The 24,458-nt window shown below is 44.6% G+C and overlaps 1 protein-coding gene across 5 annotated transcripts; it reads left to right on the plus strand.

Annotated features, from left to right (window-relative positions):
• Positions 1 to 375: 375 nt before the first annotated feature.
• On the plus strand, positions 376 to 23,836 carry GSPT1 (G1 to S phase transition 1). 5 transcript variants are annotated; one of them, XM_040973317.1, is made up of 16 exons: positions 376 to 981; positions 3,536 to 3,558; positions 3,615 to 3,657; positions 9,162 to 9,203; positions 9,871 to 10,098; positions 11,096 to 11,129; positions 12,620 to 12,697; positions 15,379 to 15,559; positions 16,064 to 16,218; positions 16,387 to 16,527; positions 17,110 to 17,203; positions 17,955 to 18,035; positions 20,400 to 20,573; positions 21,679 to 21,768; positions 21,913 to 22,081; positions 23,356 to 23,836. In XM_040973317.1, exons 1-16 carry the CDS (start codon positions 642 to 644, stop codon positions 23,406 to 23,408), a joined length of 1,926 nt encoding a protein of 641 aa, XP_040829251.1. In that variant the 5' UTR covers positions 376 to 641; the 3' UTR covers positions 23,409 to 23,836. The 5 variants fall into 5 exon arrangements, with proteins under 5 accessions (XP_040829251.1, XP_040829247.1, XP_040829250.1 ...); XM_040973313.1 differs by lacking the exon at positions 3,536 to 3,558 and having other exon boundaries at positions 376 to 1,028; XM_040973316.1 differs by lacking the exons at positions 3,536 to 3,558; positions 3,615 to 3,657 and adding an exon at positions 9,017 to 9,058 and having other exon boundaries at positions 377 to 981; positions 9,874 to 10,098.
• Positions 23,837 to 24,458: the final 622 nt, after the last annotated feature.

The raw sequence follows: 24,458 nt of genomic DNA on the forward strand, positions 1-24,458 counted from the left end.
CCGCAGGATGCTCCTCCAAGGACTAAAAAGCTCTCGCTCGACCCCCTGCCCATGGCCGGCGAGGCGCCATGGCCGGCCCCGACGACCGGACGGTGACAGGTGGAGAGGCCCAGCGGCCAGCCGACCTCCGCCCCCTCGCGCTGGCTGCCGGGAGCCGGTGCCGCTTCCGGTTGCACCCGGCCACCTGAACTCCGTCTCCCGTCGGTCCCCGGGCAAACCGCAGCGAGGTCGCGCGGGGGCTGCCGGACCTTGTAGTTCCCTTGTCGGCCGCGCTCCATAGCCATAAACGGAGACGGCCAGACCCGAGAACTACCAAGGCGGCGATACGGGTGGCGGCGAAGGGTCAGTCGGCGCCGGGCGTGAGGTTGGCGAAGAGGCAGTCGGAGGTGGTTGGTGTTGGGTGGGAGGAGATCGGCTCGCACACACGCGGAGGGTTGAGCAGCCGCTGCCGCCGCCGTCGTCGTGAGTGCCGAGTCGGGACTGGAACCGCGGCCGCGGCGACGCCGGGCATTGTGTGGCTAGCTCCTGGTCGTGATCCCTCGCCGTCTTCCCCGGCTTCGGCGCGACCTGCTCCTCCCCGGGCAGTCGCCCCCGCCTCCATTTCCCGCCCTCTCTCCGCCACACACACGGCCCCCCCGATCATGGATCCGGGCAGCGGCGGCGGCGGTGGCGGCGGCGGCGGGAGCAGCGGCGGCAGCAGCGACTCGGCGCCCGACTGCTGGGACCAGGCGGACATGGAAGCCCCGGGGCCCGGGCCGTGCGGCGGCGGCGGCGGCTCCCTGGCGGCGGCGGCGGCGGCCGAGGCCCAGCGTGACCACCTCAGCGCGGCCTTCAGCCGGCAACTCAACGTCAACGCCAAACCCTTCGTGCCCAACGTCCACGCCGCCGAGTTCGTCCCGTCTTTCCTGCGGGGTCCGGCGCAGCCGCCGCCAGCCCCGGCCAGCAACCCCGGAGCCGGGGGCGTCGCGGGAGGCCCTTCGGGTAAAAAAAAAAAAAAAAAATTTAAAAAGTGGGGGCCGGAGCACGCGGCGGGGAGGTCCTGGGGGCCGCGGGGATGTGGGTGGGTGGCGTGGGCAGCCGGGCCCTGGAGGGCGGGAGCAGCCGGCGGAGCCCACCCGGGGCTGTGCGGCGGCCTTGGGGGGACCCCCGGCGGCACGTGGGGCGCTGACAGCAGCGCGGCGCCGGCCGGCCTGGGTGGGGCGGCCCTGGGCCGAGCCCTGCCCTAGCTCTCCACACCCTCCGGGAGCCATATGGGACAGAGCGGGGACCACGAGGCCCCGGGAACCCAGGGTGCTGGCGTTAGACGAGGCCCAGCCGCGCGAGCTGTAATTACGCCTGAAATGTCTGTGGCCCCAGTCCCAGCGTGCACTGCCGCCTCGTCAGGGCCCCGAAACTTGGTTCTCCCATTCAGACATGTCCATCCATAGCAGCGTGGCGTGTGCTCCGCGGGGGCTCAGAAGGTCTCCAAGCACCACAGAGCTCGTGGTATCCAGGGGCGATGGGAAACCACGTTGATTTGCTTTTTTTTTTTTTTTTTGTCTTGAGTGGGGACCCAGACGTTTTCTCCTGATCGGTGACATATTTAAGAGTGTTCGTGGTTTTAAGGCTCGTGGACTTGATTCAGGTGGTCTAGCTCCCTTTCTGCGCGTGTTTGAGCGGTCTGGTCCAGAAGCCCTTGCGCATTTGTTAGAATGCACTGCCTGTCCCAGTCCTTGGTGCGTAGCTTGCAGAGGTGCTTGGTCTATAGAATAATCTGCCCGTGTTTAGAGTCCTTGGGTGGGTAGGTGGCCTGCTGTCAGGAACCGGTGGTGTGGGAATGTCAGATGGAGTGAATGAGGCTCCCCACCGCGCTGCCTTTAGCAGCTGTCCCGATGGCCTTAACTAGAGCCACGAAGAGGCTGGATCTGTGAGGCTCCGCCGTGCACTGTGTCGCTGCAGCCCTGGCAGACAGCTCTGTGAGCACAGAGCTTGGATTTGGTTCTTTTATTGACTGGTATTTCTTGTGCTGTGTGGGCGGCTGGCATTTTCCTCTCCAACAAGGAAGCTTAGCGTGTGTTTCTTTTGTTACAGCAAGTGCTTAAAACTACTTCACTCGCTGGCCCCTGAAAGGGTCTGTTCCCTGTTCTCAGCCTTGCAGGCTCCATTGACGTGGCCAGGTTCTTTCCCGCTGGCCCGGTCTGTAGCCAGTCTGGCTAGACTTGGGACTGTTTACAGGCCGCCTAGCCATCAGCAGGTCACCAGGGCCAGCCATCCGTGGAGCCATGCTCCACAATGGTTACACGGGAACACTTACACAGAAGCTCTTCCCACTTCCCGATATCGGATCATTTCTACTGTTATATAAAATCCTTTTCTCACTGCCACTGCTAGAAGCTGAAGATACAGAAATGTGTAGGGGACTGCCTGTTGCTAAGAAAACTTCCTTAGGATCGCTTTTTGTTTTGTTTTGTTAATAATCAGAGATGTATTTTGGTGTTGCTGGGTTTGCTGGTTACCCCTACAAAATGTCAGTGTTAAGGAAACAGTCGAGTGGAAGATGCCTTCTGAAGGCCCGGGGTGAGAGACTGTTAGAGTGCCTGCTTCAGGCCCCGCGCTCCACAGGAATGCCGGCCTCAGAGAATGATGCTTGGGAAAAGCAGGGGGGGAGTTGGAGATAGCATCGGGCTGAGCTTACAAAGAAGTCGGAGTTAGCGAGACTTCGCTGGTGCCGGTGCCCTGCCGGGTTTGCCTCCTCTGGGAAGCGGTGGCTGAAGTTGGGCAGTTAAAGCTAGTTAGCCAGGCAGCTGCCAAGGAGCCCAGCAGTCAGAACTCCAGCATGGTGTTTAAGTGTGCCTGTCTGGGAAGAGTGCCTGTCGCACTGCTCCTGGAGACTGGCTGGCCTGTTTGTTTTTCCTTTTTGTGAAATGGAGCACGGCTTGGTGACCCAGTGCTAGAAGATGCTGTTGTAGCAGGTGTCGCTTGCCCTTCCTGGGAGGCGGTAGTTGTGCTTTCTGGGGTGGCCAGGGTGGGTCGGAACTGGGGCGCTGATGTTGGCCATGGATCTGTGACAGTTTGAGAATGTAGATTTCCCAAGGAATGATGGGGTAGAACCCATTTAAGTAGAAGTAAGTATAATTCTTTTACATGCAATTTCTGTATAGGACCAAGTAAATTGGCCAAGTGATACTCATTAAAACAGGAGCCCAAAAATTAGGGAAACTGGAAGACAAAGCTTAACATGTAATGAAACAAGCCTTTCTCTGACAATGAGCTTTTTTTCCCCTTTTTTCTCGGGATCTATTTTATTTGTATGAATTGCTCAATTTTTCCATTTTTTTAAAGCATGTTCCTTTTTTAAAAAATATTTTAATTGGAAAGACATATTTATGGAGAGAAGGAGAGACAGAGAGAAGATCTTCATCTGCTGGTTCACTCCCCCAAATGGTTGCAAAGGCTGGAGCTGAGCCGATTTGAAGCCAGGAGCTTCTACATTACCCATGCAGGTGCAGGGTCCCAAGGCTTTGGGACCTCAACTGCTTTCTCAGGCCACAGCCAGGGAGCAGGATGGGAAGTGGAGCAGCTGAGACATGCACCAGTGCTCATATGGGATGCTGGCACTGCAAGGTGGAAACTAGCCAGTTGAGCCATCATGCTCATCCCCCCTTTTTTTTTTTGACTGTTTTTAAGATGTATTTTTGTATTTGAGTAGCAGTAATAAAGAAGGGAAGAAAAGTCTTTTGTCTGCTTTTTCATTTCTCAAGTGCCTGCTAGAGCTAGGTCTGGACCTGGGCAAAGCCAGGAATTCCATCCTGGTTTCCCACAGGGACCTTTGCTTGCTTCTCAGGTGTTGGGTTAGAGCCAGAGCGGCCAGGACTCGAACTCGCCTTCTGATACAGGATGCTGATGTGAGCTGCAGCTTAATGTTCTGCACTGCAGTGCTTGTCATGGTTACTTGGAATTTTACAGTAACCAGAAATTCTAAAATAATGGTTTTGTGTTTTGTTTTTCTTCACACCTTCTACCCTCCGTGTCTTTTAAAAATGAGTGTAGACTAAAACCAGCAGTCTTCGATACTTCCTAAGAGGTGGAGTTGACTCTGTATTGTCAGAGTCTGTGTGGAGTTGGCATCTGGAAGCACTGTGATTTGTTTTGTGTGTTTACAAGGGCAAGCAGCCACCTTCAACACTTGGCCAGAGAGGAGAGGGGTCTGAGAAATGAATGGTGGTGGGTCTCTTGTCTAGAATGGCACTAGGATGTTTCTTGTTTCAGATTTATCTATTTTTATTGGAAAGGCAAATTTACAGAGAGAAAGAGAGATAAAGATCTTCCATCCAGTGGTTCACTCCAAATGGCTGCAACAGCTAGAGCTGAGCCAGTCTGAAGCCAGGAGCCAGGAACTTCTTCCAGGTCTCCCACATGGGTACAGGGTCCCAAGGCCTTACACTGTCCTCCATTGCTTTCCCAGGCCACAAGCAGGGAGCTGGATGGGAAATGGAGCAGCTGGGATACAAACCTGGTGTCTGTATGGGATGCCAGTGCTTGCCAGTGAAGTATTAGCTTGATGAGCTGCCACACCAGCCCCCTTTGGTTTTGTTATTCTATTCTCTCGCAGTTACTGAAGACAACCTGAGAACATCATTGTTTTTCCCCTGAAAGGCAAGGTAATAGAGGTGTTAGAAGAGAGAATCTTTGCATTTCCTGGTTCTCTCTCTCTCTTAATTTTTATTGAAAAGTCGGATTTACAGAGAAAAGGAAGGACAAGGACCAACCTCCCCAAGGGTCTGCAACAGCCGGAGCTGAGCCAATCCAACGACAAGAGCTTCTTCTTGTGTTTCCTGCACAGGTGCAGGGTCCCAAGGCTTTGGGTCATCCTCTACTGCTTTCCCAGGCCACAAGCAGGGAGCTAGATGGGAAGTGGGACTGCCAGCACAGGAACCCATATGGGATCCCAGCGTGTGAAAGGCAAGGACTTCAGTCACTAGGCTTCCACACCATGCCTGCTGGTTTTCTCTTGAAAAGTGTTTGCAGTGGTCAGGGCTGGACCGGAACTGAAGCAAGGACCCAGAACTTCCTTGGAGTCTCCCAATAACCTGGGCCATTTTCCACTGCTTTCCCAGGTGCATTTAGCAGGAAATTGGGGAAGCAGAGCGGCCAAGACTTGAGCCAGTGCCCATATGCTATGCTGGCTTTGTGGATGAATGCCCAACCTAGTGCTCCACCAGGCCTGTGGGAACACTGTTAAAGTCAGGTTCATGGTGGTAACCAGAATGGCACAGTTTAACATGCAGGTGTTTCTAGGTTTCTGTGTGCTAATAAATGGAATACAGTAGAAAGAGCAGTGTTATAATAAAAAGAATTTCAGTGCCTTTAGTTGTATGTGCTTTTCTTCCTTTGTTTTCTGATTATTAGATTTGGCTGTTGTTTTATGGTTTTGCCTGTGTGAATGTCCTGAGAGTGTGATTGGTGGAACAGCTGCATGTACCAACTACTGCTGCGCCAGGTTGAGTAGTGGTTGAAATTGTTGGAAATTGATTTTGTGTAGGGCTGTTAGTACATAGTTACCTCATTCTTCTTTGTTTTTCCCTTTTTTTGAAATTGTGCTACATGAAAAGATAGCTGTCATGTCAGGCCCAGCATGGTAGCCTCGTGGGTAAATGCTTGCCTTCCGTGCGCCAGGACCTCATGGGCGCTGGTTCTTTTCCCCGCTGCTCCACCTCCATCCAGCTCCCTGCTTGTGGTCTGGGAAAGCAGTCGAGGACGGCCCAAAGCCTTGGGACCCTGCACCGGAATGGGGGACCTGGAAGAAGCTGCTGGCTTCGGATTGGCATAGCTCCCACCAGTGTGAGCACTTGAGGAGTGAACCCTCAGGTGGAAGATCTTTCTAGCTGTAAATCTGACTTTCCAATACAAATAAATAAAAAATCTTTGAAAAACAAAAGATTTTGTTATTTTATTATTTATTTTATTAGTCAGTTTGAAATGCCTGCAACAGTCAGAAGTGAGTTAGGTAAAAGCCAAATTGTGAAACTCTGGGTCTTGCATGTGGGTGCAGGGTCCCTAGTGCTTGGGCTCCCAGTACATGAGCAAGCAGCTGGTTTGGAAGTGGAGATGCTCTGCTGATGAGTATTGGCAGCTCAAGCTGCAGCTTGATTCTTTGACACCACCAGACACTTTTTTTGGGGGGGGGGGAGTCAGATATACAGAGAGGAGGAGAGACAGAGAAGATCTTCTGTCTGTGTGTTCACTCGCCAAGTAGCTGTAATGGCTGGAGCTGAGCCAATCCAAAGCCAGAAGCCAGGAGTCTCTTCTGGGTCTCCCATGCGGGTGCAGGGTCCCAAGGCTTTGGGACCTCGACCGCTTTCCCAGGCCATAAGTAGGGAGCTTGATGGGAAGTGGGCTGCTGGGATTAGAGTCTGGGCCCATATGGGATCCTGGCGCATGCAAGGCGTGGTCTTTAGCAGCCAGGCTGCCATACTGAACACCCTGGCTTTTCTTTGTTTCCCTTGTATCTGTCAGAAAATTGAGAACTGGTTGTCTTTGTGGTGCTGATTTCTTTTGTATGAAACAGCAGGAAAGTGTAGCAGCGGTGCTTCTGGTTAATGTATCCATTGAGCATGTTCGCTTAAAGCTTGTTGGCTCATTCAGGTTCTTGGACTGTATTTGAACAGCAGGAATTTTGCCACTAGTTAAAGGTTCTTGGTTGTTCTGAGGGCCTCTGTCTTTTTATTTGTTGATTGGTTCATGCCCAAGCCTCCAGACCATTCCTCCTTTTCAGTAGTTTTGACAAGGCATGGGTATATTTTGTTTATTCACAAATCACTTTGTTCTGAGGAAGCCTACTTGTTACAATGCTGCAAATTAAACGTGCCTATCATAATCCCACTTTGGAGAGAAGCAACATTTGAAGGATTTCCCCGGGCGTCTTTCTGCAGCCTGGCCTGGGAGTGTGATGCTCAGCTCCAAACACATTTCAGTTAGGTGATGAGTATCAGTCGGTTCACCTGACAGAACCCGAGGACGCGGGAAGGTGGCACTCACTGGTGGCGTCCTGCGGGATTGTCTGTCACACGTCTGCGTGTCACTGCTGCCCTCTGGGTCCAGCTCCTCTGGCTGATTTTGGTAGCAGAAAGATAAGCTTCGCTGTTGGGGGCTTCCTGGAGATGATCTAGGTATTTTAGTGCACCTGAAATTGTTTTTAAAGTAAATTGGCTAGAAATGCTAAGACTGTCTTTGGGGTTGTCTGGAAAGCACGGTGGGTTCAGTCACTGTGGAGAAGCTCACCAGAGTGACGAGTGGCATTGCTTTGGAGACTGAGTAAATAGAATGCCGGGGCTGCAGTGGCTGTAACACTATCAGTTTGTTTTCAGATAGGTCAAGTGCAGAGATGCTCAGTGTCTTAAGGCTGCTCCCAACATTAATGACATGGTGGAATCTAAAGTCCACATTGGCCAGCTGCTGGAGTGGGGCTTTCTTTGCCACACTGTTGTTGGAAGCTGGGGGTGAGGGTGCGTCTGAAGCTCATTGCAGCATGTATTATCTGAGAGACTGGGCCTGCATTTGCCTTGCCAGGATTTTGCAGTTCTTACTGGGGCTTTCTTGTGCTTGTAGTAATAATTTCTGAGCAGTTTAGTATTCTCTTGAGGGTTCAGTACTGTTGGCCCATTTAGAAAGAGAAATTATGGCTTGGAAAGGCTGAATAGCTTACTGGTGTCATATCCACGTATAAACGGACAAGATTAACACCCACTGATTTTGGAGCTTAGTCTAGTAATAGCAACCTCTGTGGCCCTTGTGGTTTGATACTGTAGTCTGCAGCAAGCATTGCGCTTAGTCGTTTAGACACGGCGCGCCCTGGGGTTCCATCCCTGCTCTCAGCATCCGCTCGTGTGGACTCTGGGGGGCAGCTGTGGGAGGGAGCTCAAGCATTGGGGCTCCTGCTTTCCCAGGTCATAAACAGAGAGCTATATCAAAGGTGGAGCAGCCATATGGAATCCAGTGCTTAAACCAACATGGGTTGCTGGCATTGTAGGCAGAGACTTAGCCTACCACACGGCGCATATTGGAGTATCGTTTGGATTCATCAGTGATTAAAAACAGATATGTCAGGCCCAGTGCCATAGCATAGTGGTTAAAGTCATCGCCTTGCATGTACCAGGATCCCATATGATCACTGGTTCTAATCCCGGCTGCCCTGCTTCCTATCCAGCTCCCTGCTTGTGGCCTGGGAAAGCAGTTGAGGACGGCCCAAAGCCTTGGGACCCTGCACCGGAATGGGGGACCCAGAAGAGCTCCTGGCTCCTGGCTTCAGATTAGCTCAGCTCTAGCTGTTGCAATCACTTGGGAAGTGAACCATTGGGTGGAAGATCTTCCTCTTTCTCTCCTCCTCTCTGTATTATCTGACTTTCCAATTAAAATAAATAAATCTTAAAAAAAAAAAAAGCAGATATGTCTTGGGTAGCAGTGTATGCTTATCCTGTTTTGTCCAGAGATGTTTCAGGTTGATCAGTGATCACCTGATGTGCTAAACTGTAGAACTGGATTATTGTTTAATCATAAAGTTCTGTTATAGGATAAACTCCAGTCATTGGAGTCACTTTTTCTGCAGATGTTTTAAGGGTTTGTATTATTTCAGGGTCTTTAAAGAAACACTTCTTTATCTTCATGGGATAAAGTTTAATTTATTCTGAAATCTGAAGAACATTTGTGATTATGACATGTCAGTGGTCACAGCCTCCCTGGGTCAGAGAGGAGCTGTGGATTTGACTGCCTGGGCCGGGCTGGTGGTTGGACAGTGTGAGGACAGGCATGCCCGCAGGAGTGCATTGCAGGGACTGAGGCTGCTTTATGTACAGCTGGCTGGGATTGGTAGCTTTTTTCGCAGTATGTTAAGCATATTTCTCATTTGAAACCTTGAGTTTCTATTGACCTGAGTTGCTGAAGTTTGTAGTATGTTACTGAACTTTGATCTTACTGTGTGCAAAAAGTAAGAAGAAAGTATATGTCTCAGATTTTCATAGAACTTATTTCTATTCAATAGCACCTGTGGAATCCCCTCAAGAGGAACAGTCATTGTGTGAAGGTAATTTTATTATGATGTAACTTTTTGAAATCTTAGATTACAAACATGAATTCTGTGCAAACTTAAATATTTTCTTAAAAAATGTTTCAATCTTTTTCACTAGGCTCAAATTCAGCTATTAGCATGGAACTTTCAGAACCTGTTGGTAAGAAAACTTCTGACTATATTAATACATTCATATGAAACTATTACACTCTCAAGATTAAGGTACAGATGTAAGTGTTGTTATTGCAATCCTCGTGTTTAAGACACATTGGGTCTTTGCTGTTAATATTAAAAAGCAGTTGGATATTAATGCTGCCTTAATGAATTTAGTGATTGTAGTGAGAACTGTGTGGATGAATGCTAAAGTCAGTTTAAATAATTGTTATCTGTTCTGTTTGGTTTCTGAAAAATTTTTTCCTAACTGTTACTCCTTAAGGGTTTTGTAATCCCAAAGAGATTGTTAAAGCTGATACATTCCATTTTTTAAAGAGGAAAAGGAAAGTGCCTCCTATCATGGTTTAGCTGTCCCTTCTCCCCCACTGTCGTGGAACCCTGACACTGGGTCATTAGGCGTGCAGGAAGGTTTGTTCTCTCGTTTACATTCTGTTTGTCCTTATGGCAGTGGAGCGCCAGGAGCCGTCTCTGAGTGTCCCGGCTGACAGCAGCCCTGAGGCCAGCCTGGAAACTGGTAGCCTTTTCTCTTGTGAAGGATTTTTCCTGTTTATGTGTCACTGGACAGCCAGAAATGGAACTGTGTATGCAGAGTATTTTAAAGTATAGATTATAAAATCTTCTCTAGAATACTAAATGAAAATGTATTCATTCAGTAGAAAATGGAGAGACGGAGATGTCCCCAGAAGAATCATGGGAACACAAAGAAGAAATAAGTGAGGCCGAGCCGGGGGGTGGCTCCCTGGGAGATGGAAGGCAAGCCGAGGACAGTGCCCAGGAAATGATGGAGGAAGAAGAAGAGCTCCCGAAGCCCAAGTCTGTGCTGGCACCTCCCGGTGCCCCCAAAAAGGAGCACGTGAATGTGGTGTTCATTGGGCATGTGGGTAAGTGCACTCACAGCAAAGAGGAGAAGAGATGACCCAAGCGCTCAGGCATGAAGAACATTCTGCTTAAAACTCAGTTTAAAATGCATTCTCTTTAGCTTGGTAGATTTTTACTTTGTTGTAGTTTGGTAATGATGTGGACACTGGAAGGCAAGAAACTTCTGTATGATTGTCAGTGATGTGTCATTGGTCGGTAGCCCACGGTTAGGGTTCCGTACACATCAATGCCTGTTCATTCATATCCCAGAAAGTGTGCCTGTTTTGTAGAAAACCTGTTTATTTGGAAGGTGAGTTAGAGAGAGCAAAAGAGAGAGCTTGCATCTACTGGTTCCCTCTGTGAAATGGCCAGGCCAGAGCCAGGAGTTTCATCCAGGTCTCATGGCTAGCTGGGGCCCAGACACTTGGGCCATCTTCCTCTGCTGTTCCAGGTGCATTCACAGGAAGGTACTGGGACACGCACTGGTGCCTCTATGGGTTGTTAGTGTTGCAGGGACATCCCAATCCCATATGCCTCAATACCAGTCCCTGGAAATGCCTTTTTGGGTGTGTATAAATTTCAGATCATTTATTTGTTATGAGGTTATTTAAATTTTGTGTAAAGTAAGAAGTTAATAATTTGGAGCACCTTCTAGATACCAGCCAGATTGCTGGTTTAAGAAAACAGGCAACACTTAAGAAAATACAGAATTGCATGCCTTTCTTGCCTTAGTACCAAGAGCTCTTTTGAAATATATCAAGAAATGTGTGCCTGTTTGCAAAAAGTGCAAGGAAGAAGACTACCAAATGTAGTTCACAGCTCTTGAGTAAAGTGTTTCCAAGTCATGCCTGACTGAGGGAGGCCTCACGGGACTGAAGACAGAACAGGCTTGACGTCCGCTCTCCTGACGCACCTCGCTTGGGTTTGCAGAGTTTAGATCATGTAAATGGTAACTGCAGTGGTGTTTGCAGAGCGAGAGCTTGCTTATGTGTTTAACCTTTAGACTGTTGCTCCTTCCAGATGCTGGGAAGTCAACCATTGGAGGACAAATAATGTAAGTCTGCATCTTTGTTAAAGAAGAGTTGAGTTGATTGAATGGATTTAAGACATTATAAATATTCTTACAGCTATAAAAAGAAAAATCAGGTTGAGAGAAATGAAGGAAAATTGGTAATAGAATTCCGAGAGGAGGAGGAAGACGCTAAGTCATTTTGCACTGGGGTCACTGTTAGTATTTTCTGGCATATTTTAGTCAATGTCAGCTTGAGGGAGCATTCTGTTTCTGAAAACTGTCTTTTTGTAAAAATAAACACAGAACCCTAAATTTCAAGAAAGTTTAATCTGCTTTGGATATACAGATGGTACAGAAACCAAATGCATTTAGAAGAAGTGAGATTTGAGCTTTTCTTAGGCAGTCGAAATTCTCTTGTGATGCGAGGTTGCTGCCAAGAAGGTAAACATGTGACCCTCTGCAGTATACTACATTGTAGTGTTGTAGTGTCTTTTAATCTAAAAGGCCGAATTAGAAAAGGAATGGTAGACAACCTTCTATGTACTGGACCAGTCTCCGACTGGCCGAAATGGCCAGAGCTGGGACCATCTGAAGCTGGGAGCCAGAAACTTCTTAAAGATCTCCCACTTCACCTGAAACCACAGCTCAGTGGTTAAATCTGGGTTAGGATACAGACAGGAGCCCGGGTGTTTGGGCTGTCATCCGCTGCCTTTGCAGAAGTATCCACAGACACTGGACTAGAAGCAGAACAGCTGAATTTGAATTGTTGCTTCGATATTGTTTGTTGCCTTTGCAAATGGCAGCTTAACTGACTGCCCCTCTAGCCCCATAAAATAGCTTTTGTCCAGTTGTGGACTAATGTTAACTGTTAACACCTAGGCTAAGTTGTAATGTTCAGTGGGCTTAGTATACTAAATTACTTAGCTTTATGTTTATTTTACATTTCTGTTTTTGAGACCGAGCATTCCCATATGCTGGTTCAAGCCTCAACTCCCAAATGCCTGCAACATGATTTTAATAATCATGTTTTCATTATTCAATATGTTTTATGTATTATTGGTGATACTAGCCATGATTACTTGGTTTAAGCTGTCTTCTGTCAGAATACCACACTGTAAAATCATTCTTTCTTCCCCTTAACTCTAATTTGAGCTTAATACATGTTTTCCAATTTTTAAAGTTTTATTTGTTTTCTTAAAAAAATTACAGACATAGAGGGAGAGACAGAGTGATCTTCCATCCTCTCGTTTGCTCCCCACTGTGGCTGCAGCAGCTGGAACCAGGCTGGGCTGGGCTGGGCTGAAGGCAGAGACTCCCAGGGTCTCCCAGCACTTGGGCCATCTGCTGCTCATCCAGGCCGAAGCTGGGTTGGAAGTAGAAAGCCCATATGACATGCTGGCACTGCAGATGGTGGTTTGACTTGTTATACCACAGCACAGATCCTATAATACCTGTTTTTGTAGAGTTAAGATTCCTCTAGCAGAATTGAGTACTTTGTAATTAAATGATCTTTTTTCTCTAAATATTTTTAGGTATTTGACTGGAATGGTTGATAAAAGGACGCTCGAGAAATATGAAAGAGAAGCTAAAGAAAAAAACAGAGAAACTTGGTATAATAAACTTATGGTGCCATAAATTACCTCTGAAAAATAGTACTTACTTGAAAGCCAAAGACAGAGGCTGCCCATCCATGGTCTACTCCTGAATACCCACATGATTTGAGCTGGGCCAAGCTGAAGCCAGGAGCTAGAAAAATAGTCTGTGTCTCCCATGTAGCTGGCAAGACGCTGGTGTCCTGACCAGAGGCTTGTTGCTAAGGCAAACATACATGCATATGTATATATTGAGAGGGGAAAAGGTTTAGGAAAATGTCAGCAAGGAACTACTGAGCTACTTACTGCATCTGCTAACCTACATTGTCAGGGCCTGGGTTTTCGTAGGGGCTGTTGAGACAATTGAGCCTGTTGTCCGAAACACCGGTATGGACACTCATTGGCCCCTAAATCAAGAGAAACTGCAGGCTCTTATAGAATTAGTACAAGAACAATTAGAAAGGGGACATACAGAAACTTTTCTGTCTCTGGAGTTCCTCTGTGTTATTAAAAAGAAATGGGGGGACAGTACTCTCTTAGGCAACTGACAAAGTTTATTTCCAGGATTCCAGTTTGTATACATTCAGCAGAGCAACACTTCAAACATAGTTCAGCTCAGACATCGGTTACAATTGTCAGGTTTGATATACAACTCGTGTCACACACATGTAAGCAGGGTGAGGTACCAGGATCAAAGCACCGTTGGTGTGAGATTGACAAGGGAGGCCCTTTGCCTCCTCTTTCTGGAGTCTCTTTTTTTTTTTTTTTAACATTTTTATTGAAAGTCAGATACACACAGAGGAGGAGAGAGAGAGAGGAAGATCTTCCATCAGATGATTCATTCCCAAGCAGCCATAATGGCTGGAGCTGAGCTGAACTGAGCCAAAGCCAAGAACTCTTCTGGGTCTCCCACGCGGGTGCAGGAACCCAAGGCTTTGGGCCGCCCTTTGCTGCTTTCCCAGGCCACAAGCAGGGAGCTGGATGGGAAGCAGGGCCACTGGGATTAGAACTGGTGCCCATGTGGGATCCCAGTGTGTTCAAGGTGAGGACTTCAGCCGCTAGGCTACCACTCTGGGCCTTGGAGCCTCTTAATAGGATCCCACAGGCCACCACAGTCCTAGCTACCATGTTGGATGCATTCCAACATACAAATCTTTTTTTTTTTTTTTTTTTTTAAGATTTATTTTTATTATTTTTTATTGGAAAGGCGGATATACAGAGAGGAGAGACAGAGAGGAAGATCTTCCATCCGATGATTCACTCCCCAAGTGAGCGCAACGGGCCGATACTATGCCGATCCGAAGCCAGGAGCCTCTTCCGGGTCTCCCACGCGGGTGCAGGGTCCCAAAGCTTTGGGCCGTCCTCAACTGCTTTCCCAGGCCACAGGCAGGGAGCTGGAAGGGAAGCGGGGCTGCCGGGATTAGAACCGGCGCCCATATGGGATCCCGGGCGTGCAAGGCGAGGACTTAACCACTTGCGCCACCGCGCCGGGCCCCAACATACAAATCTTTTAAAAGATTTTTTTTTTTATTGGAAAGTCATATTTACAAAGAAAAGGAGAGACAGATCTTCCATGCACTGGTTCACTCCCTAAGTGACCATAATGGTCAGCTGGGGCTGAGCCAGGAGGCTGGAGCCTCTTTTGGGTCTCCCACACAGGTGCAGGCTCCCAAGGCTTTGGGCCATCCTTGACTGCTTTCCCAGGCCACAAGCAGGGAGCTGGATGGAAAGTAGAGCAGCTGGGATATGAACCGGCGCCCATATGGGTTTCTGGTGCATGCAAGGCGAGGACTTAAGCCCTAGGCTACCACCAGACCCATATATATGATTTTTATCAAGTCTTAACGATTTAGTGATCATTTAAAAGAAAATGCATTTCTGTATCAAGTGGAAGAAATTACTAATCACTGTTATACTAAAAGTGAATTATAGATTATGAAACATAGAACATGGAAGAAACCTGACATTTGTTTTAAAACATGTATATATTTGAAAGATAGTGTTGGAGAAACAGAAATCTTCCATCTGATTGGTTCACTCGCCACAATAGCCAGTGCTGGGTCAAAGTCAAGCCTAGAACCTGAAGCTCCATCCACATCTCCCACACGGATGGCAGGGACCCAGGCATGTGGGCCATTCTCTGCTCTTGTTCAGATGCATTAGCAGGGAGGGAGCCATCGTGCACATGGGACACCAGCGTCCCTGTGCCACCACACTTAGTATCATGCATAGGTTGAGCTATTTAAATAATTTTTACAAAACAAAGTAATAATGAGATGATATTTTGTAGCAGGTCATCATTGCTTAGCAATAGTAGTTGGTGGCCTTGACTGTGGAGAAATTCTCTTCCAGAAAGTGCTTATTTGTATACTTTGTGCCAGATGATTGTAAACATGCAGCATAACGGAGCTCATTATTGGCTAACTCTCTGGCACCAGTCTTTACCGTGAATGTTGTCAGCTTGTTTCTGTATAGTTTTTTATTATAAAATGTATAGTAATGTGGATGTATGTAAAAGCTTCAAGTGGTTGAATCACAGTCATCCAAGATTTATTTTGATTTTTGTTTTTAGTCGTCCTGTTCATGATTTAATTTCTATACGCAGATATAAAACTGAATGCCATCATACATTTTGAATGAAGAACATACTTAAAACACTCATGTTCTTAATAAGACTGTTATTTTAAATATTATTTCAGGTACTTGTCTTGGGCCCTAGATACAAATCAGGAAGAACGAGACAAAGGTAAAACAGTAGAAGTGGGTCGTGCCTACTTTGAAACGGAGAAGAAGCATTTCACAATTCTAGATGCGCCTGGCCACAAGAGCTTTGTCCCTAATATGATTGGTGGCGCCTCTCAAGCTGATTTGGCTGTGCTGGTAAGGAAGACATTTACAATCTATTTGAGTGTTTGTTGACAGCCACACTGACACTGTAGTGATCTGTAATAACCACAGTCATCTTACTCACTTTGGTCAGGTTAATCTGCGCACGAAATCTTTGTAATTCATTTCTGCAGTGCTTCAGCTTTCTCTCCCTTTGCTGTTTTCTGTTACTGTCTCAGAACCTAGGTCTGTGGAAGCCAGCCCACCAGGAAGGAGTAAGGAACCGTCTGGCACTTGAATCCTGTGATCACTTGGCAATTTTTACAGTGTATTGACATTAGGTCACGTAAATAATAGTAAACACACATACCCAATTTTGGAAAGTTCTGTGGTAGAAGAAACATTACAAAGTTTATACTTTTGAATTGTTGCATTTAAAAAGTACATATATTGTGATTCGTTTGCTTCTGTTTTCTTGCCAAAACTTGGATGTAACTGAAACGACAAGTTGTATGTCTCAGGGTGGCTCAGAGTGAAAGGCTTCATTTATTGGAATAGGTCATCTCCGCCAGGAAAGGAGAGTTTGAAACTGGATTTGAAAAAGGAGGACAGACAAGAGAACATGCAATGTTGGCCAAGACGGCAGGTGTAAAACACTTAATTGTGCTTATTAATAAGATGGATGACCCGACAGTAAATTGGAGCAACGAGAGGTAAGTTTAAATGTCACACTTGTTTTTATAGATAAGTTAGTAGAACAAAGGCTGGGTTTGTTACTATATACCGTTTTCCTGAAGCTTTTTTAAACCTTAATGTGTTTACTGATGAAACTAGAATTACTTGGTTTACATTATAATTGAGTTATTTATAAATATTCCTAGATACGAAGAATGTAAAGAAAAACTAGTGCCATTTTTGAAAAAAGTTGGCTTCAATCCCAAGAAGGACATCCACTTCATGCCCTGTTCAGGGCTGACGGGAGCAAACCTCAAAGAGCAGTCAGATTTCTGTCCTTGGTACATGTAAGTATCTCTTACCCTTCAGTTTTAGTTAAGACAACATTGACCTTAGCACTAACAGGAGTGGCTGGCACTGAGGTATAGCAGGTAAAGTCACTGGCTGTGGCACCATCATCCCATATGGCCAAAGGTTTGTGTCCCATTCAAATCCCTGCTAATGTGCCTGAGAAAGCTCAGAGAAAGGCCCAGGTCCTCCACATAGGAGACCTAGAAGGAACTCAGCTCCAGCTATTGTGGCCTTTTAGGAAGTGGACTGGCAGATAGAAGATCTCTGTCTTCTATCTGTAACTTTGTTTTTTAAGTAAATATTATCTATATACTTAAAATACAGAATGTGATCACTTGATTACATTTGGGTTGTTTACGTAAAATAATTTTCTAAATGTTAGTACAACTTTATGGGGAATCTAATCCTGACCTATTACTTTTTAGCTTTTTGGGAATAAATACCATGAAATTGATAATAAGTTGGTTGAATGAGAAGAGAATAGAGCAGTATAAAAATATAATTACTTTTGCTTATAGTCATGTAAGTTCTTCAGATTTTGTTAGTTGTGTTGACTCATTAACTTTCATTGTTTTCAGTGGATTACCATTTATTCCATATCTGGATAATTTGCCAAACTTCAATAGATCAGTTGATGGACCAATCAGACTGCCAATTGTGGATAAGTACAAGGTACTTCAAATTTATAAATTTAGTTTATGTCAGCTATTTTCCAATAACCCAATGAGTTATTTGTTTATTTTTTTAAGTTTGCAAAGTATGATTTATTTAGGAAAGAAAGAGCCTTAGTGACAGGAGGGGGCTCCAAGCGCAATGATCACTTCTTAGCAGTAAACTACTGGGCCCCCCAAAAATTTCACATTCTAGTTCATACCTACCAATAATTAGCTTCCAAAAATATTGTGCTAATTTAAATGACCACCAGCAGCATTAGCATTAGTTTTATCATAGCCTCACCAACATTAGAGCTTAAATATGTTTTTTAAAAATTAGACTTGGTTGTTCTTTGCTGAATTTTCCATTCGGTCATAAGTTTTGCAATAGGCATTTGTATTTTGTCTTCTTTGAGTACTCATAGCTCCTCTGAATTCATTCTAAGATTCTTGAGTAAATCTTCACATATGAGGAAGCAGGCTAAGACCCATAGAACCTGGATTCATACAGTTTCCATCTCCAGGGGAGAGTCCATTACATGCTTTCTCCTGAAAGAATAAAATGCTTCGTTACTACTAACATCCTGCATTTATATATACTTATTGCGTAAATTATCACAGCCTGTTACCTCCGTGGTTATGGTTGTTCTTAGCCATTCTGCCACTCTGAGCTAATGATGCTCCTTTATAAGTAACCTCCTTGAATTTTCACTTTGGGCTGTTCAGCTGCAGCAGTTTAGCGATCAAAGTCTGAAACTCGATTTTAACAGGATATGGGCACTGTGGTCCTGGGAAAGCTGGAATCGGGATCCATTTGTAAAGGCCAGCAACTTGTGATGATGCCTAACAAGGTAAGGAGACGCTCGTTCCCATTCAGGGTGGATCTTAACGAGTAGCGGGGAGCCAGAGTTTTCCAAGGGGGTGGTTGGTTTCCTTCCATTCGAAGACTTTAACTTTTTAAAAAGTTAGGATTTTGTTTTGTTGAATCAGGTACAAGACTACAGGTTCAGCCTGGTGGCTAAGACAGTTGTGTCTCACCTTAGAATCTCTGGTGTGATTTCAAACTTCAACTCGCAGTTTTGACTTCCTGTCAAATTTGGTAGCTCTGTCTGCCTCATGAATGTTTTATAAATTCTAATATTGAGTAGGCAGCATATAGAATGGGAGAAAATATTTGCAACTGTATCTATAGATGGTAAGGGTTTAATATCTAGTATATATATATACACACACACCATTATATATACATATAATATACTGGATATTATTTATATATATATATATATATATTTTTTAATCAAGTCAGGGGCCCAGCGTGGTGGCCTAGCAGCTAAAAAACATTTGTTAGGTCATCAGTGTATCTAAGGTTGCCATCTAGCTTTGATTCTTGATGACAGCTTCCTGCTGAGGCAGACACTGAGAGACGGTGATGTCTTACGGAACTGAAGTGTAAATGGTGATCAAGAATGTGAATATGATTCATGGCCATTAGGGAAGTAAGAATTAAAACCACAATGAGACAGTACCTCATATGCGGAATAGCTGTTACGAAGAAAAAAACAGCAACAGTTAAACAGAAAACGGCAAGTGTTAACATGTGGAGAGACGAGGTTTATTTGGAATAGTTAGAGGTGGTCCTGGAACCCCTTGCGGGTCTCCCATGTTGGTGGCAGAGCCCAATTACCTGGGCCAGCCTCCCCTTTTTCTTAGGCACTTTAGCAAGGGATAGGGTTCCGAAGTGGAGCAGCTGAGACTCAAACCAGACTGTAGTGCACACAGCACCTTTTTCAGATATTGGTTTGGCAGTGCTTGTTGCAGCATTATTGATAGTAGCTGAAAAGTGAAAGTAACCTAATATCTATTGACAGATGAACAGATGTGCATATACATGTAGTGAATACTATCCTTATAAAGGAGATTTGGCATATTATGGCACATTATATGACCTTGAGGTCATGGAATCATATTAATAAACCATCACAGACCAATCAGTGTGTGATTCAGTTATATGAGGGTGTTTGCAAAAGTTCATGGAAACTGAAATTAAAAAGATTACTTTGATGCGTAAAAATGTTGAAATTGATGTATATGCATATGAAAAACACAGTCAGGGCTGGCATGATGGCTTAATGGCTAGATCTTCATCTTACATGCTCCGGCTCCCTGCTTGTGGCCTGGGAAAGCAGTTGAGGACAGCCCAAAGCCTTGGGACCCTGTATTGCCTGGGGGATCCTGGCTTTGGATTGGCTCAGGTCCAGCCATTGAGGCCATTTGGAGAGTGAACCCAGTGTAAATAAATAGTAAATAGTTTAGAAGAAAATAAATAAATCCTGAAAATTAAAAAAAAAAAAACCCATAGTGAAACAGAAAGGTGATATCTGGTATGTGGGGCACTCAGCAGTTGCTTACTGGGTATGGAGTTTTAGGTTTTACAAGATGAAAAGTTCAGAGTTAATGTTTTCAATTAAAAAATTCTCCAAGTAACTGCAGCTGGCAGGGCTAAGTCAGGCCTTCCCCCAGTTACACAGGCCACTACCCCATTGTTCCATTTGCCAGTCTGCTTTCCCATTAACATGCCTGGAAAGCAGTAATGATGGTCCCAATGATCCCTACTTCCCGTGAGGGAAATCCACATGGAGTTACAGACTCCTTACTTCATCTTTTCCCAACCCTGGATGTTTTGAGAAGTAAATCAGTGGATGGACAATAACCTCCCTGTTTCGGACAAAATATACAGATAAACAGAGCAGAGGAAAGACAAAGATCTTCCATCCGCCGATTCACTCCCCAAGTGGCCACAACAGCTAGGGCTGAGCTAGTCTGAAGCCAGGAACCAGGAGCTTCTTCCTGGTCTCTCACGTAGAGTCATTTGCTGCTTTCCCAGGCCACAAACAGGGAACTGGATAGAAAATGGAATAGCTGGGATACAAACCAGCGCCCACATAGGACCCCAGTACATGCAAGGCAAGGGCTTTAGTCACTAGGCTTCCGCTGGGCCCTGACAAAATAAACCTTTAAAAAAAATTGAAACTTCTACTTGTAGTATACTGTTTCCATTAAATTCATGACATCCATATGTAGTGAGAGTTGATACTCAAATAAGTATTTGGCTAATGATTCACTTCACAGAAAAAGTGATTTGTAATTCAAGTCATGTTGTGTTTAGTGTTTACAATGCATGTGTCAAAAAATCTCCAATCTTCATTTCTTTTAAGCACAATGTGGAAGTTCTTGGAATACTTTCTGATGATGTAGAAACTGATTCTGTAGCCCCAGGAGAAAACCTCAAAATCAGACTGAAAGGAATTGAAGAGGAAGAGATTCTTCCAGGTTTCATCCTTTGTGATGCTAATAACCTTTGTCATTCTGGACGAACATTTGATGCCCAGGTAAACATTACTGTAGAGGCTTTAGGGATCTCTCATGTCTGGCTGAACTTGCTTTTGTCCTGAGAAGTGCTGTCCTGCCATTTTACCGCCATTAGTGTGTGGAGGGGTATTGAAAAAGTATAAACCACTGACAAATCATGTCCGTGACATATCTCGCACATGCAACTTCCTTTAAGGGGCAAAAGTGCTCGCTGGGTAGGATATATTCATTGCTGTTTGTTATTTTTGATCTATGTTGATTTCTCTTTGTCAATCTGTGACAGTAATACCATTAGTTACACTTTACACAAACTGTCTTTTTGCTTTGACATGAGCACGATTGCCTTGGGAGTCATACTTTGTGTGTTCCATTGAGAGAAGAGAACTTTCCAGTCAGGAGCTTACATGTAGTCTGAGTAACTGGCAACTTGACATCCTCAGAATGACAAAGTTTGTCATGGAATTTTTGAATTCTATAGAGATTTTTATGCCAGGTACATAAAATTGCTTACTTTTACTGGTCCATGAGTGTTGAGAAACAATGGTAAATTCACATTTCAGTGACTTGTGAACAAGAAGTCTACTGCTGTGTTTTAAATTGACCAGGCACTTGCCAGAATCATTAGGGTGTAGACTATTGAAATTCATGCTTTGAGGTCAGGCAGTCTGGCTCATCCAGAGTTAGAAAGACCTAGCACTTAAAACATAGAAGTAACTTACATTGATTAGCACACTGAGATTATGTGGAATACTAATTCTTGTGGCATTATGTGGCTCTTTAGAATACTGAGTGAAAGTTGGTTTGGGATTTTTTAGTTTGTAGTTTTATATTGGTAATAAAATATTTGGGGGACAGGTGTTATAGCCTTAGTAATGGAGATGCCTTTGTGGATACCCACATTCCCTTCCCTGCTTCTGGGCCAGCTATCTGCTGCTGTGCACCTAGGAGGTCCCCACCCCCACCTGGGCCTGGCTGCTGGTTCAGCCTGGCCTGGCCGTTGCGGAGTGAGCCAGCAGAGATCTCCCTCCCTCCCTCCCCCTTCCCGTCTGTCCCCCTACACCCTTGCTCTGCCTTTTCAATAAAACAAAACTTTTTTTAATTGCGAATGTTTTGTTTCTTTGACAGATAGTGATTATAGAGCACAAATCCATCATCTGCCCAGGTTATAATGCGGTGTTGCATATTCATACCTGCATTGAGGAAGTTGAGATAACGGTGAGTTTTGAGGATCATTTATTCATTTATAGGTTCTAAGATACTTTAATAGTTTAGTTGGTAACAGTGATGGTGTTTCATGTGCACTTTCATTCTTAGAGTTTTCTATTTGGCATAATTCTGATTTTCTGTTTTATTGGATAGGCCTTAATCTGCTTGGTAGACAAAAAGTCAGGAGAAAAAAGTAAGACTCGACCACGTTTTGTGAAACAAGATCAAGTGTGCATCGCTCGTTTGCGGACAGCGGGAACCATCTGCCTTGAGACCTTTAAGGACTTCCCTCAGATGGGTCGTTTCACCTTAAGAGATGAGGGTAAGAACTTCCAGACTGGTCAGTCATAGTGGATCTCCACGCTGGCACCGGCCAGAGTAATCATTGTGTAATGATGTACAAGCTGCATATATTGAACAGCAGAGTGCCTCATCTTTTAGAGGTATTGTAATACTCATATTATTTTGTATGCAGCCATTTCTGCCTCAGTTATTCAAATTGGCTGCCTTCCTTGGTTAAAGTCACGAATTCTTTGGTGTGAAAATAGAATGACTTTTACAGGATATTAACTTTATGAGTGATTAACATTTCTAACTTAAATAACTATTTTTTAAGATTGCACACAACTTCATGGTTCATTTAAAATCCACAGTAGCCAGTTCATTCAGCAAAAATCCACAGTGTACCTGTGGTCAGTAGGAACTGTGCCAAGTCCTGGGGAAGCTTCTGACAGAGCTGGAAGACAGTGTTCCCTTCACTCTAAAAGTCCTTATCAGCTCTTCTTGATGACAACGAAGCTATTGTTGGTTGTCATGCTAATTGTAGTTGCCAGTCAGAACGTGATCATTTCAGGCAGGCAAGAAAGTAAGGTAGCGGGAATCCAGAATTATTCTATATATTTTTTTTTTCTTAAGACCCTAAGGTTTTGTGACCCTTTCATTCCACAGAACATTACTGAGTCAGTGGTTGCCAGTATTGCTGCATCTCTCAGTTGCTTAAGAACTGAAGGAGGTTTTTAGTGCCTTTATTGAGAGGCACAGGTTGAGCATCCCCAATCTAAGAAACTTTTAAGACCCAGAACTATGTGAGTTACCAGTGCGATGTGCAAGAGTTCTAATATTTAGGCTGTGCCTGCTCAGCATGCTCCAAAATTCTAAAAACTGAAAATCCAAACACTTGTGATGCTAGGGATTTTGTGTAAAGGATCCCCAACCTGAAGTTTTTCCATGAATCTGACCTGTTTATACTGTAATTCAATGAATTTCTGTATTTACAACCATCATTAGATGCTGATGTTATAACTTCAGAAGCATCTAGAAAGGGAAAAGTGATGATGGTGATTTCACTCTTGGCATCAGCCATTTTGTAGCATTTACTCTAATTGGTTCCTTTTCACTGTTCAATAGAAAATCCTCTCTCCCAGCTCCCCTAAATGCACCCACGCGCTCCAAGCACCTCATCATTTGGAGTTAGCAATAAACTTGGGAACTGACCTTCTAAGAGTACTGTAATGATTTAAACTAACAATATCTACAAAGATTTGTTGTTAACTGCTGAAAGTTGCTTTTGTTTTTGTTTTTTAATTTCATTTCTAGGTAAGACCATTGCAATTGGAAAAGTGCTGAAACTGGTTCCAGAAAAAGACTAAGCGTTTTTCGATGACCCTGCACAATACTGTGAGAAAAACTGACTGCAAAAGCCTACTTCACACCGCCTTCTCTTGTTTTCTGCCCATTGATAAACCTCTCCCCATATTTTGCAGAGAGAAAATTCACAGCAAAAGTCCACATTATGTCAGCTTTCTCATATTGAGAGCTCTGCTATGCCACTGTTGAATTTCCCCCAAGGTCCCTCTACCCCCTGACTTAGCTTCCTTGGACAGATTTGGCGATAGCTTTGTAAGTGATGTGGACATAATTGCCTATAATAATGAAAACCAACAGGAATTTTTTTATTTCTCATTTCCCCATAGGTTTATTCAGTCCTTTTTCCCAGGCAGATCATTCTGAGTGTGCGTGTGTGTGTGCACATGTTACAAAAACAAGTACCATGTTAATAAAATCTTCAATTTGAAAACCCTTTTCGGTATTGAATTGCTTTCGAATAATGTTTTTTTTTTATCTGTATGTAACATTGTTGCATTAGCTTTTTAACTTTCACAAGTAACCGAATACATTTTATTACTTGGACTTTTCTATATTCTCCCTACCCACTTTAAATTAGGCATTTACAAAAACAATGTTCAAGTTTGTATTAAAGCAAAGAATTAGTTGGAACACATCTTTTTTACTATCCAGTGCATGTGTACAATTAGATACCTTTACGTGGCTGGAACACTGGCTTACTGGATGTATCAGTTACTTCTTGCCAATTTATGTTTTAATATGATTAAACATAGTAAGTTTTTAAAGAGAACAACATACTGTACCTTTTATAAGTAAAGTTTAATAAATTGTGCCCCTATAGTAATTCCCACTGATTAACTTAGTGGAATTTACAATAATGCAAGCATGTTGAGAACTGATAGAAATGCCTCACTCAGTGTTTCCAAGAGCAGCATGCATGTGTTATAAAACCATATCCTTGACAAGTACCACGTCTATAAGATAAGAAAAAAAGAAACAAAGATACCCAGTTTAATCTTTGTCAGTAACTAAAGGTTGGCTGAACCCTGTTCTCATCAAAGCTCTGAATCTCA

The sequence above is a fragment of the Ochotona curzoniae genome, unplaced genomic scaffold, assembly GCF_017591425.1.
Source record: "Ochotona curzoniae isolate NIBS_2020 unplaced genomic scaffold, NIBS_Ocur_1.0 contig_2321, whole genome shotgun sequence".
Taxonomy (NCBI): domain Eukaryota; kingdom Metazoa; phylum Chordata; class Mammalia; order Lagomorpha; family Ochotonidae; genus Ochotona; species Ochotona curzoniae.

What these genes read in the sequence shown, in the direction of transcription:
- GSPT1 (XM_040973313.1), top strand. Translation starts at nt 642, where the DNA reads ATGGATCCGGGCAGCGGCGGCGGCGGTGGCGGCGGCGGCGGGAGCAGC. An exon ending in AGTGGGGGCCGGAGCACGCG is followed by an intron (nt 1,029 to 3,614) that starts GCGGGGAGGTCC and finishes GGTGGAAACTAG; the next exon opens with CCAGTTGAGCCATCATGCTC. An exon ending in CCCCCTTTTTTTTTTTGACT is followed by an intron (nt 3,658 to 9,161) that starts GTTTTTAAGATG and finishes CTTTTTCACTAG; the next exon opens with GCTCAAATTCAGCTATTAGC.